Raw genomic sequence first — 16,354 nt, forward strand, 5'->3', positions numbered from 1 at the left:
CACAAAAATATTCAACCCAAAAAAAAAATTCTGCACAACAGTCAAAACGAGACAAAAAAAAACATGACAAAACGAAAAGACGAAACAAACACAACAGTTTTTCTAAAACTCGACAGTTTTCTGAACATCGCACACGTCTCACGATCTCCCGACGGTCGTGCACCGACTGGACGCGTGCACACCACGCACGCGAGCACACGAGTCCGTGTCCCGGTGGTCCGGTGCCCACCTTGATCGCGGTGGTGCCAGTAGCCACTGGGTGGGTTCCGGAGGAAGCGACTCCCGAGTACCTTTCCCGACCAATCGGATTCCATAGGTTTCACAACTGCACGCGAAAACCACTCCAACGACAAAATGCAGAGATGCGGCCCTTTCACCACCCGCCCATGACGGTCCGCCACCTCTGCAAACATAGTTCAGCATCCAGAAATAACCATTTCGCTATATCATCTTCTTCGAAGGGCGTGTGTGGCGATAAAAAAAAAAAATATACGCGTGAACGTGCGGACCAGGGGAAATGATTTTGCCCGGAAGTCGGGAGTTTGTGTTGGAATGAGCACGGGTGCTTTGATTTAATGCCAGATTCACGAGTCCAGAACGTACTTTATTTATATATATATATATATTATAGCTTCTGGAGCCGGCCGCAAGAGCGCTCCCGCGCGGCAGCACAAAGTCAAGTGTACTCGCAAATAGAACTTTTACTGACCAGACCGAGCATCTGAAGTTGGGTCGCAATATTTCCTCGGAAAATTCCTTGTCTCTCATCCGGCAGTTCTCGGAGAGCGAGAGAGAGCGAGAGAGAGCGCGAGAGAGCGCGAGAGAGAGCGAGAGAGCGCGAGAGAGAGCGAGAGAGAGCGAGAGAGAGCGAGGAGAGAGATAGAGAGAGATAGAGAGAGAGATAGAGAGAGAGAGAGAGAGAGAGAGAGCTTTGAGTTTGAGTGCCTTTTCGCAGACTTCCTACCCATCTGTGTGCTCGAGGACCGTATGGACAGAGGGAGCTTCAAGAACCTAAAATAAGAAGGGAGGAAGGAGAAGGAAGGTCGCACCAAAAACCAAAAGGCCAAGGACAAGGCCCGTACCAACAGCTAAAGTAGTTATTAACTTTAGGCATCCCCCCCCCCTCCTTCACCTTCCTAATCCATTTCTTCCTTCCATACCACCCAGACCGTTGAAAACCCTGGCAAAGAGACGAGAGGCCTGAAGACAATGTAACCCTTGCCAGCGGCGCGAAGAAGATTCCGGCCAGCGACGCTCCATGGGACATTAGAATTAATTAATTATTTTCATATATATATATATATATATTTGTTACACTGTGACAGTAATTTACTAAATCAGACAGGGAATATAGGACTCACAAAGGCAAGCTCGAGTGTGGGTGCATCTAGTCACTTTAATCCACATGCGGTATTTTGAATACTGTAAAAAAAATGACTTAAGTAACCTTTTATTAGTAAAGTTTAAAGTTAAAAAGAGCAATCAATTTAAATACAATATAATATATTGCTTCAGTAAAAAAAATATACAGTATATAAAAAATAGAAAAATCATTATCTAAAGGAAGAAGTACAGGTACATAAGTTCCAACAGTATAATAAAACTTCTTAAATGTAAAGAAATCTCTTCATCAGTTATATTAAGAAGTAGCAAAGCGTCCGCTTGAAATTCTCGACATTCTCGTTGAATGAAAGAGCGTGCCAAAAGGCACAATACACAGTTCTAGATGGGACAAGAATACATTCGATGTCACATTTTCGTGGCAAATATTGTTTTGCTTTTGCTCTATTACAAACGTTCCAATGAATTTGTTAAAATATATATGTCCTACATTTTAATTCTCTTACTTGTGGCATGAAAACTATAGTTTTTATTTACTATCCTGTAAAGATGAACCAATTGTGACTTAGGTCTGTTTCGTTCCTAAGACAAGATATAACGTTCAGTCGATTTCAACAATATTTATGTTAAGGTGTAGTAGCCAAAATAATTTTAATTACAGTAGTCCCAGCATGTACTGAAAGCATTAAATCCTGTGATCTACTATTTTGGATTAATCATTCGTATGTAGCCTATGTCTTAAAACTTTTATTTTTAGTTTATCATTCACAAATAAATAAAAAAAATAGGGTTTCTCAAAACCACGAAAACTCAAATTTTTATTGTTTCAGGAAAAACATGATTTTTTATGAATCAATAATTAAAAATATTTTTTTTTAATGCGAAGGCTACATACGTAGATACTGTTAATCCCAAACATTATACAACATGATTTAATGCTTTCGGTACATACTAGGATTGACATAAAAAAAGGATTTAAGTTCAAAAGAAACTATTTAATAAGGACATGTTTATAGAAATTGCCTTTTCTTAAACAATCAAGTCTGGTTATAATACGAGTTTATTAAAACTAATATGCGAAAACATGAATTAATATAAGCAGAATTATTTAGGATACCGCCCTTTGAGGTGTCGTAAGTAGTTAGTTTAGGGTAGTATTAGAAACATAAAAATACTATAACTATAATCCTGATACTAAATTGTATTTTAATCATAAGGTGACTAATGGGTAATGTTTCAATAGAGTGTTTCATGTCTTGTGTATCGAACGATGAGTATGCCCGTCGAAGGTTTCCAAACCTTCTACGTCAGTTTACTAACCGAATGTTAGTTATGTGTGGTGTTCCCCAAATAGACTGTTTACTGCAAGGGAAACTACGCATCACAAGGGTAAGCAATGACAGAACAGGAGACGATTGTGTAAATGAATACGACGAATCCGAGAAGGGGTGGGGAGCGAGTGCGCTCTGCTGACGAGAAGGAAGCGGACAAAAGAGTAGAGCTGTAGCAAACCGTATGTATTCGTTACTGAGTTACTGAGTAACGGGTGCGGCATCTAGTAACGAGTAACGAAACGTTACACACGAATGCATTTCGTTACTCGCATCTTTCGTATGTTTCACGCATGCGCGCGCGTATTCGTTACAAAGAACGATGTTTGTTTATTAATAAAAGTATGATTTGCAAATTCGTCGTCCAAGTTTTTTACTGTTTATTAAAGGTATTGTGTGTGTAGACAAAGTTTAAGATTCGAACAGAAACAACGTAAGAAAGTATTTTTTACAAATTATAAATATGTATGTTTTTGTTTTTTATAATCGCGTATTTTCACGTTTTATGTTCTTATCTTAAAAGATATATTATAATAAAGCCGCTCTAATGAGAGTTAATTGTTTCTTGGTTAACAAAAGCTGTTAATTATCAAATATTTTTAATTGTTTATATTCGATTTATTTTTATTTACGCGACGTCATACTGTACGCGTACGAAATACGACTCGATTCAATGCTGTTACATAACATAGCATGTGCCATGTCATGCGGTATCAGAAGTAACGAGTAACGATACGAAAGTAACGAGTACTAATTGTTATAGTAACGAATACATACGGGTACACATTTTTTCGTTACTTTTACACCTCTAGAAAAGAGTGTGTTAGGAGACTCCCGAGGAGGTCGTCATGGATTGGGACTGATAGCTTCGTCGGATGGAGGAGACTTGGAGAGTCTAAGAAGTACTGTGAATTTCTATGTATCTAGAGGTGTGTGCAAAATATCTGCAAAGTATGAAACTTGTAAAGACTCAAGAAAGAGGAATAATAATACGAGCTGTCCTGATCGTAGTAGTAAGTTATTGCTTTTAATCGCTCCGCTGCCCCACAAAGCCTCGCCTATTAGGAACCAACCGCTCGGTCACGACAGAGGGTTGCCAGACGCTGAACTAGAGACTGGTCCGCCAGTGGCTCAGACGTCTCACTACAGCATCCGTGTGATCCACACGGATGTGTCGTCTCTGGCGGCCTTACGACCAGATGCACATGCCAGACGGCAGTTAACTGCATGACAGACTATTTTCAATTATTAAAAAAAAAGAAATGTTTGCGTGCGCTTATATATGCGCGTACTTACTTGGCGTATTTCGCACCCCTGCCGGTCGCGCTCCTTGTGCATATTTTTTTTTTTTTGACGAGAATACGTCTTTAAAAATGCTTCCATAGTGGGAGGCAATTAAAAAAATGAATGATGTTTTGATTTCATTAAAACTTTTGGATTGGTTTTATTTCATTATTTTTCTAATCAAGCGTTAATTTTTTTTTCCGTTGGACTTTCAGTTAATTTAAAATTTTTAATTGTTATATAATTTTCTTACGCGTTGAATAAACATTTTGCTTCCGTTTTTTTTAAAGTAATTTATAAAGTCAATATTCAATAAACCTTGGGCGATAGATAGTGCCAGGGGAAGTTCTTGTGCGTGTGCGCGTGTGCGCGTGTGCGCGTGTGCGCGTGTGCGCGTGTGTGCGTGTGTGCGTGTGTGCGTGTGTGCGTGTGTGCGTGTGTGGAGGGGTAATACCCTTGATTAAAAAAAAATAAAGCATCTAATCCTGGAATTAATCGTAAAATGTCTAACGAGGATCATAAAAGTAATAACAACTCCAAAACTAACTATCAAGAAATTTTTTTTATTATAAATATTAACCGTTTCATCTTATTGCATGCATGTACCCACCCTTGTGCTTCAGATTCCCCCCTCCCCCAAACTTCACCGGAAGATTACACTCCTTGCCCGATCGGCTTCCAAGCACAGAGCTAAGACATTAGTAAATACGCAGAAAGAAAGTTGTACACTCCTGCCCCACACTGTGATCCCGAAACCCCTTGCATAAAGACATTTCTAACCGCGCCGAGCTCCTAAAACGCGGCGACGATGTGAACCTTCCCTAGATCGGGAAGCCTTTTCAAACGAGAGAGCGAAACGTTCGAACGTGCATCTTCGGTTTTTTTTTGTTCATTGTAAAAGGTTAGGTTAGCTACATTACAAATACTTTAAAACATTGTGGACGGTTGATTTGGTTAGGATAGCTACATTAAAGATAATGTGAAATCATGTGAACGGTTTCCTAGCTACATATTAAAAAAGTTATTTGCTAAGCAACCATAAAATGATTTTACAGTCTTTTTAATGTAGCTATACTTACCTAATATAACGAACCATCCACAATGTTTTAAAGTATTTATAATGTGGCTAACCTATCCTAATCGACCGGAAAATTTAATGCCACGCCGGTTTATACAATGAGATAGAACGGAAAAAGAAAAGCGAGCATGAACTTCGGGGAACTTCGGGTGTGGCTCTCTCGTCTGTGAAATGAAGGCTTCCCCTCCAGATTACGGGAAGCCTACAACTCACATAGTTTCGGTTCCCTGCAACGTTTGTGCAACTTCGGATTTCTCTCAAAAATTTAAATTAAAAAAATCGAAGTGTTAGGTTAGGTTAGGTCAGTCACAACATGCTTGTTTTCATTGGAAACTTCTGATTTAGCGGCTGAAGTGTCGTTAGTACCAAAACGCAAAACGTCGGAAATCTTCGGAAATTCTTGCAAGGAACCGAAACTACGTGAGTTGTAGGCTTCCCCAAGATCACACGCCGGCCCGTGCTCCAACGAGCCATAGAGAAGCCAGGAAGAGAGGGGTGTGTCGCGTGTTCATAACGAGCCCCCGGGCCGCGCGACAATAAACACGCCCCTGGCGGCCAAGTAATGAACTAGCTGCGCAGTCGGCGCGCGGACGGGAATAGCCGGGGAAGGGGCGGGTGGATGTCGGTCGCGCTGGTGACAGAAATACTCGTAAACCAGAGCGCCCGCCTCGCCTTGACCCATTACAGACGGTCCGATATTACGGCATCAGTGCGAAGGAGATATTAACGAGGAAACGCCATCAATTTTTTTTTTTACGTGACAACGTCTAATAAATCGATGAACGCCGGCTGCACGCACGAAAAAGTGTCCCGTTACGCACATTGTCCCGTTACGCTGTGCCCCGTTACTCTCATTGTACGCTTGCGCCGCATCTATCTCTCTTCCACTCGATTGGAACAACCATCGATTTGACTTTTTCGAGGCACGTTAAACTTGAAACACTCCCTTTCGTTTCCTACTTTTCATATCATCGTCCTATCCTTAACAGAATAACACAGATTGGAAGAATTTAAATAGCAAACATGTATAAAAGTTATAGTTGAAATAATCTCTTCGTTGAAGTAATAAACATATTTGAATTAATGAGTGCAAATAAGAGTAAATTTATCAATTAAATTGTAGATTTCATTTCACTCCTTCTTTGTATCCATACAAAATAGTGATAATTCAATAAAAATGATTTAATTTTATTCATAATAGAATGTAATCATTTCACCAATGTTTTGTTATGACGTTGTCACGTTAAACTATAGTCCGTAAACTGACTTTACAGACAACCAATTTTTTTTTCAACAGCTTTCGGCCCATTACAACTGTTAACCGTTGCATGTAGTTGAAGAGGAACGGAAAAGAAATGCAGGTGATAGTGGCGGTTATACAAAAGCTGATTTTAATTACACTTTCCAATTACATACACAAGGAAAAATGTATGTATTCGAAAAAAAATATTTATTTTGAGATTAAAAAATTGTGGTACATGGCATGGTATGAATATAAAATAAAGTAAGTTAGACAGGATAATGCAAGAAACTGCAAGACAAACAGCAACAAGCACCAGAAAACTAGATTTTAGGACAAGAATTCCCGAAGTACCAAGAAATCGTAGGTTAACTAAGATAACAGGAAGCTAATAAGCCATAAAATGGGATCATATCTACGTGGTCATAATAAACAGAGAATATACATGCTTTGGAAACACATGTCAATCGTTTAATATCGATAACTTGTCTTCTTTAAGGCATCGATCACACATTAGGAGAATAGTGTCAATAAACACTTATAAGTGTGACACTGTTGTTACATTCTCAAATACAAACTCAATACTACATAACAATTACATCACAGGATATACTCTTTGTAACAGCCAGTCGCTATTAACTTCAAGCAAACGAAGCCAGATATCCAATATACTGTAAAAAGCAGTTATGGCTTAAAAAGCCGTTGAATCTAAGATAGCATCTTCCGTTACCTATATATCTCCCTTAAAGAAGCTTGAAAACACATTTAACTAATTATTTAGGGTGGTCGTGGCCAAAGTAGCTAACTTCTGGGTTCAAATACCTTTGCTTTTTCCTTTGGCCAGTCGCCATCTTGAAATTTTTGAACTGCAAATACATAGCTAGTCATAATTCGAGCGACGTACTTCGACTGGAGGTTTATGCCGACAATATAAGCTAAAACATCTATACGATTCGTTGTCTTAGTGTTTCCCAAGGCCGAACAATTGTAAATCATACAGAAAGTATTTCATTGAAATAATTGGGGGTAACACCATTATAATCCAAATATTTTGCGATGTGTTACTACCCCAAACTTTGTCAAATGAAATAATTTTATGGCAGTGACAAAATTCGCGGTGGTTGTAGCTTCGTTCAGTTAAACATAATCCAGATGCTCATAGTTCCCTGTTAAATACTTTTGTCATTTACGACAAAGTTTTGTTCGACCCAACTTCAAAGGCGTATACTAGTCTTTGGGAGCACTCAAGACAATAAGTCGTATATATGTTTTCAGCTTATTTTGTCGATTAAATCAGAATGATTGTATACTGAAAATCCAACAAATTTGAAAAAAATAAGTTCAAAATGTAAAATTATTCATACTTTATCATTCCTTTTTGAAGTCTGTCATGTAATTGTTTTCAGCATGCAGTGTATTAAAAATTAGATTTTTTTTTTAATTCCACTTTCCGTTCACTTTAGTTCTTGTTAGGAGTTATCTTAAATTTTGCCCAAATATAAACATGAAAATTGAATTTAAATACCTATATCTAACTATTAAATAAAAATTAATTAGGGTTCACAGAGTAGGTATCACAAAAATTAACAAAATTTTACTTAAAAACATAGCCTCAATGGCATACATTCCGGTTAAAATATTAGGACGAATAACGCATTATTTTAACTTCTTACTGACTCAAACTTAAATTGCGAAGCTCTGCAATGTCAATTTTTACTTAACTGCCCCTACTGCAGAAATCATAAAGAGGGCAGTATCGTAACTGTTTTAATTATACTACACAAATTCGTATTTTAACTAATTATTTTTTATGTGATAACAAAAATATCGTTAATTCCTGGTAAAAATTGTTTCATAAATCAAATTATTTTTTTCTTAATTGCTAAGAGAAATTTAACGGTGATTTTTTATTTCAATTTTAGCACGAACTGAGAAAAAGAAATCGCATGATTTAGAGCTTTGAACTCACTGTTTGTCGTCAAACTCTTAACTCAATAACATTTCAATTTTCCCAAAACCATTAAAAATTTCAGTTTTCTACCATTTTGAAAATACCAAATTGTTATTAATTCATAACAACTAACCTAAAAAATATCACAGCTTAAAAATCTAAAAAGAAACTCTTAAATAAAATAATTTATTAGCTATAATATACATAATACAAGTACTAATTATGATTACTAAATTAGTATAAATTACATTATACGATACATTATATAATTACATACATTAAATATTATATCCATTATTGCATTGTCCTGCGGGTTACACATACTTGCAAAGCTTCCAAATCGATACAACAATTAAGAGTAGAACAAAATCTTCTTCCAATATTTGTTTACATAGTTCGTTAGTTGGTTACAAGTGATGCTAGTAAAAAAGCGTGTTAAAAAATTGAAGAGTTTTACGACAAAAATGCTACGCAGGAACGGTTTGTTTACAAACTGTTCTGGTCAGGGGCGTACGCAAAAAAAAAAAAAAAGGCGTGGGAGATGGAGGAATATATATCCTCGTTGCCCCGAAATACTAAAAATTTTCTGAAAAACTCTATCATTCCCACCAACAAAAAAAAATTAAAACGAAGAGCAGGCAAAGAGGTTCTATTACCCCCCCCCCCCCCCCCATGGAAGTGAATTTTCTGGGAAGCCTACAACTCACGTAGTTTCGGTTCCCTACCACGTTCGTGCAACTTCGGATTTATCTCAAAAATTGAAATTTAAAAAAAATCGAAGGGTTAGGTTAGGTTAGTCACAACATGCTTGTTTTCATTGGAAATTTCTGATTTAGCGGCTTAAATGGCGTTAATACCAAAACGCAAAACTTCGGAAATCTTCAGGAAATTCTTGCAAGGAACCGAAACTACGTTGAGTTGTAGGCTTCCCGAATTTTCTGCGTACGCTCTTGCTCTTGTTAGAGTTAAAGGGTTAAACTATGTGTGTTTTCAGGTTTATAAAATCACGAGCAGACTCGCGCGGGGCCGGGCCGCGGACTTACTTTGACGATGTCCGACTGGTTGGAGAGGTCTATGGGTATCTTGATGGGGACTGGGGTGATGCAGCCGCAGCAGCCGCAGCAGCCGCAGCCTCCCGGCGCCATGGCGACACTGGACCGCCTCGCGCGGCGGAGCGCCCCCTACCGGCTCGAGCCCCGCCCCCTTCCCCCCCTGTCGGGGAACACACGCGAGTCTTCAGCCGCTCGGTCGGCGAGTTAGACCCGCGGGGGGTCAGCTCAGTCGGCGGAGTCACCGGCGGTTTGTGGAGGAGGGGGGGGGGAGGGAAGACACAGTCCTACTCTATCCTTCCTGCCATCAGTGTTCCTCTCAATAACCATCTAACATACATGTGTTTAAATTAAGTACCCCACACCTGGTAACACACAATCAATTTATTGAAAAATGCTTGAACGAAAGAAAATCTTCCGTATGAAGTATCCAAGTTCATCCATTGAGCCTGTGGCACACGATGCTTGCTGTTTTGAATTGTACGTCGAAAGATCCTGGAAATAGCAGAAATCCTGTTACATAACAACGAATTGTGATAGCAAGTTAAACACGAAAGAAAAAAAAAAGTTCCACAAGACCCGACATAAATTGATTGTATTGTGATACTAGAGGTTTTTTTTTCTCGCTAGGATCTTTTGACGTACTAAATCAAAAAAAGCAAAAAAATCATGTACCTATGCATAATCGTGCCAGCAGGATCAAGGGATAAACTTTGATACGTGACACGGAACAATTTATCTCGTAAATTTTACCTGTGATGTAAATATAGTGACGTAAATTTGTTTTGTGCTTCAGTAGCGTAGCCGAAAGTAGACCAACACATATTCCAGAGAAATGCAAAAGAATCACGGCTCACTAAAGACCAGAGACCGGAATGTTACAGTTTGAACAGCATTAAAACGCTAAACGAGAATTACGGAACGCCCAACAGGCACAACATTTAGTCCGCGATTTGGTTCTATTGCGAGGAGAAAAATCATGACCCATCGTATTGGAATACAAATTAAAATAACATCGAGATTTTCTAAACATCACGACGCATGGTATTACTAATTAGCTTAGTGCATGGCTTCAGTTCAATAAAGGGACTCCCGACAAAAAACAATCTCCTAAGAAACGACCCAGTTAGTCCGGGAAGAAAACGAGCAGTGGAAGAATAATAAGTAACGAATATCTCACACAGGAAGTATTTGTCCAAATTGGCGCCGTTGTGCGCTGTCTCTGGCTAGCTCGACGTGCCGACTGGGCAAGGTTATGGTGCAAGACCTATAGTCATGGGGTTTATGGTCATCCGACCCCAAGTCGATTTACAGTTTCAATTTCCCAGACGAAACTTTAGTGCACTTCCCTACCCGATATGACCTTCTCCACACACACTATGGCTGGGGTCGCACGCACTATGCGTTTCTTCCCCTGCGGCTAAAATGGCTGGTCACCTTTCGACCGCTTTTCTTAAAAAGAGTGCACAACGCAGAACATTCATCAAAATCGGACACGTAAACAATTCATCCAGGAGAACTCCCCGAGTGTAAACTGGCAGCCGCTCCAGTTTAAAGGCATAGTAAATAAACATGCCTATGGGGCATTAACTTTGTTCCCGTTTCTTCGCGAGGTCGCTTCAGCACATATTCTAACGACATTACAGTTCTGGTACGGAATGCACGAGCTCAGAAATGGGGTCAGTAGTCAATTCATGGGTTTATACACCCGAGAATGTATGTCTAAGATAAGGAAGAACAAATCCAACGTTAGGCACTAAAAACACTTAAAAAAGTATAAAAGGGGAAAGCTAAGATAACATTAAGCGCAGTTTATTGAAAGCGTATCATTCATCATCGTTCATAATAAATTCAAAACCACAGCATGATAGCTGTAATCATGGGTCCGTAGGGTGAGTTTTCGAGTTTAGGGGTCCGCCTAGCAAGGCGTGTATTTGTGTTGGTGATGCCGAATGAATAGTGCGAAGCTCGCTCGTGTTTCTAGTGTGGTGTCGTCTCTAAGCGCAAGGCTTTGAACTGGAGTGGAGTCTTTTCGTCGAGCATGCGCCAACTAGAAATGAAGGTAAAGGTGTATCGCAAGTCCACTTAGGGCTGCCAATCCTAAACATTATTCTGAAAAATACCCGATTTTAGCTATTTTCACTCTCCAAAAAATACCGTTAGAAAACTTAAGTACGAAAACAGTACCACCTTTCCAACCTCAATCTATTCTTAAATTCGATACGACAATTAGAAGTAGGTTAAAATAGACTTCCAAGATTTGTTCAAATAGTTCGTTAGTTATAAGTGAAGCTAATAAAAGCGCGTTAAAAGAAGAATACCATGGATCCATCCGATCCTAGGTGGCCATTCTACAACAGGGATATTTGATACGCTTTACAGTAATTTTTTTGAAATTATTTTTAACAACTCTCTTGAGTATTCTATTGCAGTCATGCCCCAGATTGCAATATTGTGCCCTGCACTTCTAAAATGATCCTTTCCGCGTCAAAACATTAACTTCCGTCGTCACTCTTAGGTTGGCTTGCACAGTCGTTGACTTGAGACGACGTGGAGTATTCTTCCATTTGATTGACCTGCCAAGTTTTTTTTTCTCGGACTTGACTCGCCTGACTCTGCAAGCGGCCCTCACTTAATAAACAGCTACACGGCGGGAAGCGCACTGACCACGTGACCGGGTGGCGCGTTGTTTCCCGAGTGACCCGGCGCGAAGGGAGCCCAGATCAGTTCGCGTAAGCATCAGTCTCAACGGCGGGACAGGCGGACCGCTTTATTTCTGCCCGCGGAGTCGCCGGCGCTCGTTAAAGTCGAGTGGCTGCCTCACGGAACAAACGGGCGCGTCAGGCGGGGCTGACGCCAGCGTAAACCACTCACTCTCCGGCAGTTCATTACCTGCCATCCCCGCCTTCTGCCGAGACAGAGCCCGCCTTCTGCCGAGACAACGGAGGCCTTCTGGAGCTACTTCGATGTTCGTGGGAGCTCGCCCGGGTCTCGCTCCATCATCTCCATCATCCATCAGCTGCGATCTTGGCAAGTGCGGCTCCAGAAGGGCGGGGGGGGGGGGGGGGGGGGGGCGGTGGGGGCGACAGCCCCTCCCGAGACCAATTTTATTGATTGGTGTATATTTATGTTTACTTAAATATTTAATTTCATATGTTAAACTTTTATCTCACCAAAAGTTGCATGGAGCTACTAAGGTTCTGTATTTGAAAACTGTAATTTGTAAATAATATTCCAAGGCCAATATCTGACCACTTTCATATTTTTTTGCAACTACGACCTTTCTTTGTGCGATAGCCCCTCCAGAAAAGTCATCCTGAAGCCGCCATTGGATCCTGGTTTATGTTTTATGCTATAAACTCTTCTATACCACTTGTCTTATACGTTCAAGAAAACGTATTTTTAATCTGTTGTTATGTAAATTATTCAGACAATATATGTAATTTGGATTTCAACAATCCAGTACATCTATAAAAAAAAACATTGAATTTCTTACATGCTGGCCAGCAACACAGTGAGAATTAAAAAAAAAATTAAGAATGTATTGCTTTGTTATGCTTCCGAGTATTTAACGTCGATGAACGATTGCACAAAGGAGGGCATCTCAGAATGCATTCTTCCCGTTATTGCATATTTAAATATCACTGTGCCCGGAGAATGCTCCGTGCAAAGGATCAGTTTACATTCGGCGAGAAAGGTTTATTGCCACATGTCAATCACACAAGTTAGTAAAATTCACCCCTTTGCTTAGACAATATTTCGCAACAGATTATAAATATTATGTTTGTTTTTTTCCGACAGCATATTTTTTATTGTATTTATAAATGAAGCGGTAACAAGAAAATTGTATGGCAACGAATCGTTGCTGTAAAGTTATCTATAATCGGGAATGCGTATTGAAAGAGTACTAATCGCAACAAGGACAATAAAAGACCACGGACACGATCATGAGTGAGGAAGATCCTCGTCAGAACTTTCAAAGCTGTTCGCGAAGTCTTGTCCGGCCAACAAAGCAGTCTATGGTAGAACATCTAACGTTATCACAGATTAATCGACTCGTAAATATTTCCGGTTCTTTTTTTTCAGAATTCTGGCTTGCTAGGGCAAATATAACTTCAAGATGTGCACGTTTTATGCAAACTACCAGCAAGAAAAAAAAAATCGCAAGTTAACTTTTTTAGCAGGAACTTTTCAATGTATTCATACAGGTAGGTTATTCTTCACGAAGATTGTTCTTAATGGGAGCCTCGAGCGTGTAACGTAAATGAAAATGCATTCTACCGTTGTATTAAAAGATTTTCGTTGCTGGTCAGCATGCAAGTAATTCAATTTCTCTACATAGGATGAGTAGGTCTACTGAAGTGTTACCTACATTTCCGAAACACTTTTCACAGTTGTTTGAATACTAAAAGTTATATCACATTAAACACACGTTTGTTCTCGATTGTGTAAGACAGCATTTTGTAAGAGCTTGGGTGATAAGGACGTAATATATAAACAAGAATTGCAGCAGATAGATGATTGCAGTAGAGAGATGATGAAACCACTAAGCTTCTACAGACTTCGAAAAATTCAGTAATGCCTTTTTTTTTTGTCTCGGTAACATGTGGTCTCGGGCCTAAGACGAGCAGTCGTCACTAGGTATAAATAACCGCCGTAAAATTCATATACTACAATTGCAAACCTTCATCTATGCAATAAAAACTAAATTCGAAAACGCAACGAAAAAAAAAAATACTTTGCTTATGCAGTCTAGGTAGTCATTTGGTGAGGACAAATAACAGACATTGCAACTACACGATATTTTCCAACCGTTTTGCTACTGTCCCCGCCATGACTGCAGCCAAGCACGGGCTGTCGACAGCTCGATGTGAAGATACGCCCAGCAACGCGAGCACCACCTACACTGTACCCCAGATAGTATGGACATTTTAGAATCGGGTTGCGAAAAAAAGGATTTCATGGTCTGGATCTCTAAATGCTTCTCGGCATGCCTTCCATGTTGCTGCAAACACGCCGAAACGTCGAGAACATCCTGTTATTTTTTTTTTTACTGATGTATCCTCAAGAAGTCTAGAAGCGGTTGTGCAATATACGCCCAACAATCAACCCTGCCAACAACCCCACATTATCTAACTTTAAACTGACACGTGCTCTAATAATTTAGAAAGAGTTACTATGCCATACTTTAACACTTAATTGACTGAGGAAAAAAAACTTATTTGTGAGGGTTCGAAAGAGTTCATCAGGTTAGTTGGAATGTAGCTGCCAGCCGATAATTGTCCAAGTAGTTAACAAACACGAAAAAAAATTCACCACATAATTCTAAGATTAATTCTTTTTCGCTGTGAAGCACTAACAATTGGTCCACTAGATTTATTACATCTTATTGATTGTGTGAGCATTACTTCAAAAACTAAATAGTAACCATATATTTTTGAAAACGAATTTTCAATGAATATTAATTTACAATGTATTGAAAAAAATTTTGGAACACTGTATGCCTAGTAAAAACCACATAAATAATTTAATTTCCTGTCGACAGTATGCGTTGGGTCAGGAAATAGAAGGAAAACAAAAATGAAAGGAAATTGGACACACAAGCTCACGCCTTTTTTTCGAAAAGTTTAAATTCATGCACGGAATACACTTTCATCCCACTGTGCACTTTCTCGAAAAAACTTTTCAGTTAAAATTCCAGTCGGCCTATTTACATATCCATGCATCAGATACGTATAACGAAAATTTTACAGATATAAATATGCTATCCAAATGTTATTAAATTTATCCAGCTTTTTTGGTCGTTAGATAGTGTATTACTTTCTACGCACCAAATAATTAATTTATAATAATAAGCGGTATGAATTTAAAAAAAGCTTAAATTTGTTTTGTAGTTTATAACCTTAATTTTCTGTGTGTTAAAAAGCAGACTTTATTTTTAAAGACGTTTGCAAATGGCAGAATGCATGAATTTGCAAGATTTAAAGAAGAATAGCTACGTGTGCATATGCATGAAAGTGTATTCGAGATAAAATGAAAATCGCGCATAAATATACAGCTATCACTGAATAACTATTTTGAATTTTAACTGGCATACTGAGTAAAAAATTATATTTATAAATATAACTTTTTTTTTTTAAAATGTGACAAAATTTAAAGGATTTCGCGCACAAACCGTTAATTCAAAAAGGTTCACTCGGAACGAGCGCCAAGCCAGCTGATCGGGTTATCTCCGTGTGAATAACGGCCGGGAACCCGGACGAAGCGCAGTCCGTGTCGGGAACTGCTCCGACGGACAGACAGACGGACGGACGGACGGACGGACGGACGGACAGACCTGGGCCAGGACAGGTCCGAGTGTCGACCGCCACGGACCGTCACGCACGCAAGCACGCAAGCACGCGCGCGAACAAGCGCTGGGACGACGACGGCAGACACACACGCGCGCGCGCGCACACACACACGCTCCGGCGACACGACTGCCCTGGCACGACCACGGGGAGGTGGACCTCGGAGAGTGGGCTCGTGGGGGAGGGGAGGGGTGGGCCTGAGATTCAAAAACAACTGGCGCTCTTCCCTCATGAGCCCCTCTCCTTTACTCCCCCTTGTCCCGAGACACGGGGAGGAGACAGTTTCGGCCACGCCGAGCCGCGAGACACATTCCTGCAAGAGGGGAGGGGATGGGGGAGGGTGGAGGATGGAGGGGGGGGGGCCGTATCCACAAATCACGCCGCAGGGAAACCTGGCCCGCGGCCCACCAGCAGCGATCACAAGACCCGCCGCCGGGGAGTTTGTACGCGGACAAATACTGAGCGAGGGAGCCACTGGCCAAAGTTGACTCTCGAAGACACCGGAGGCGCCCACGCGCGCATTCTTGTGGCTTCCATCCGCCTGGGGACTTCACCCGCCCGGCCCACACAACGAAAAAGGTTTGCTTGAATCAAACAAATATTTATTTATATATGGCGAAACAAATATCTACTTGGTGGAACCAAAATATTTTGTTAGTTTAACCAAACTCGGTAAGTAACAAAAATAATTTGTTACGCCTAACCAAATATACATTTGAGTTGACAAAAT

At 40.0% G+C, this 16,354-nt stretch overlaps 1 protein-coding gene across 6 annotated transcripts in view; it reads right to left on the bottom strand.

Annotated features, from left to right (window-relative positions):
• LOC134543297 (long-chain-fatty-acid--CoA ligase 6) overlaps window positions 1–16,354 on the bottom strand; it is a 124,601-nt gene that overhangs the window by 26,300 nt on the left and 81,947 nt on the right. Inside the window, exon 1 of one of the 6 annotated variants that reach the window (XM_063388214.1) lies at window positions 9,269–9,437. The exons of the other annotated variants lie outside the window; for them this stretch is intronic. Coding sequence (XP_063244284.1) covers window positions 9,269–9,370 — 102 coding nt within the window. The 5' untranslated portion in view covers window positions 9,371–9,437. Of the gene's footprint in view, window positions 1–9,268; window positions 9,438–16,354 lie in introns of those variants that run through there. 6 annotated transcript variants of the gene reach the window in all.

This window comes from Bacillus rossius (genome assembly GCF_032445375.1).
Source record: "Bacillus rossius redtenbacheri isolate Brsri chromosome 9 unlocalized genomic scaffold, Brsri_v3 Brsri_v3_scf9_2, whole genome shotgun sequence".
NCBI lineage: Eukaryota > Metazoa > Arthropoda > Insecta > Phasmatodea > Bacillidae > Bacillus > Bacillus rossius.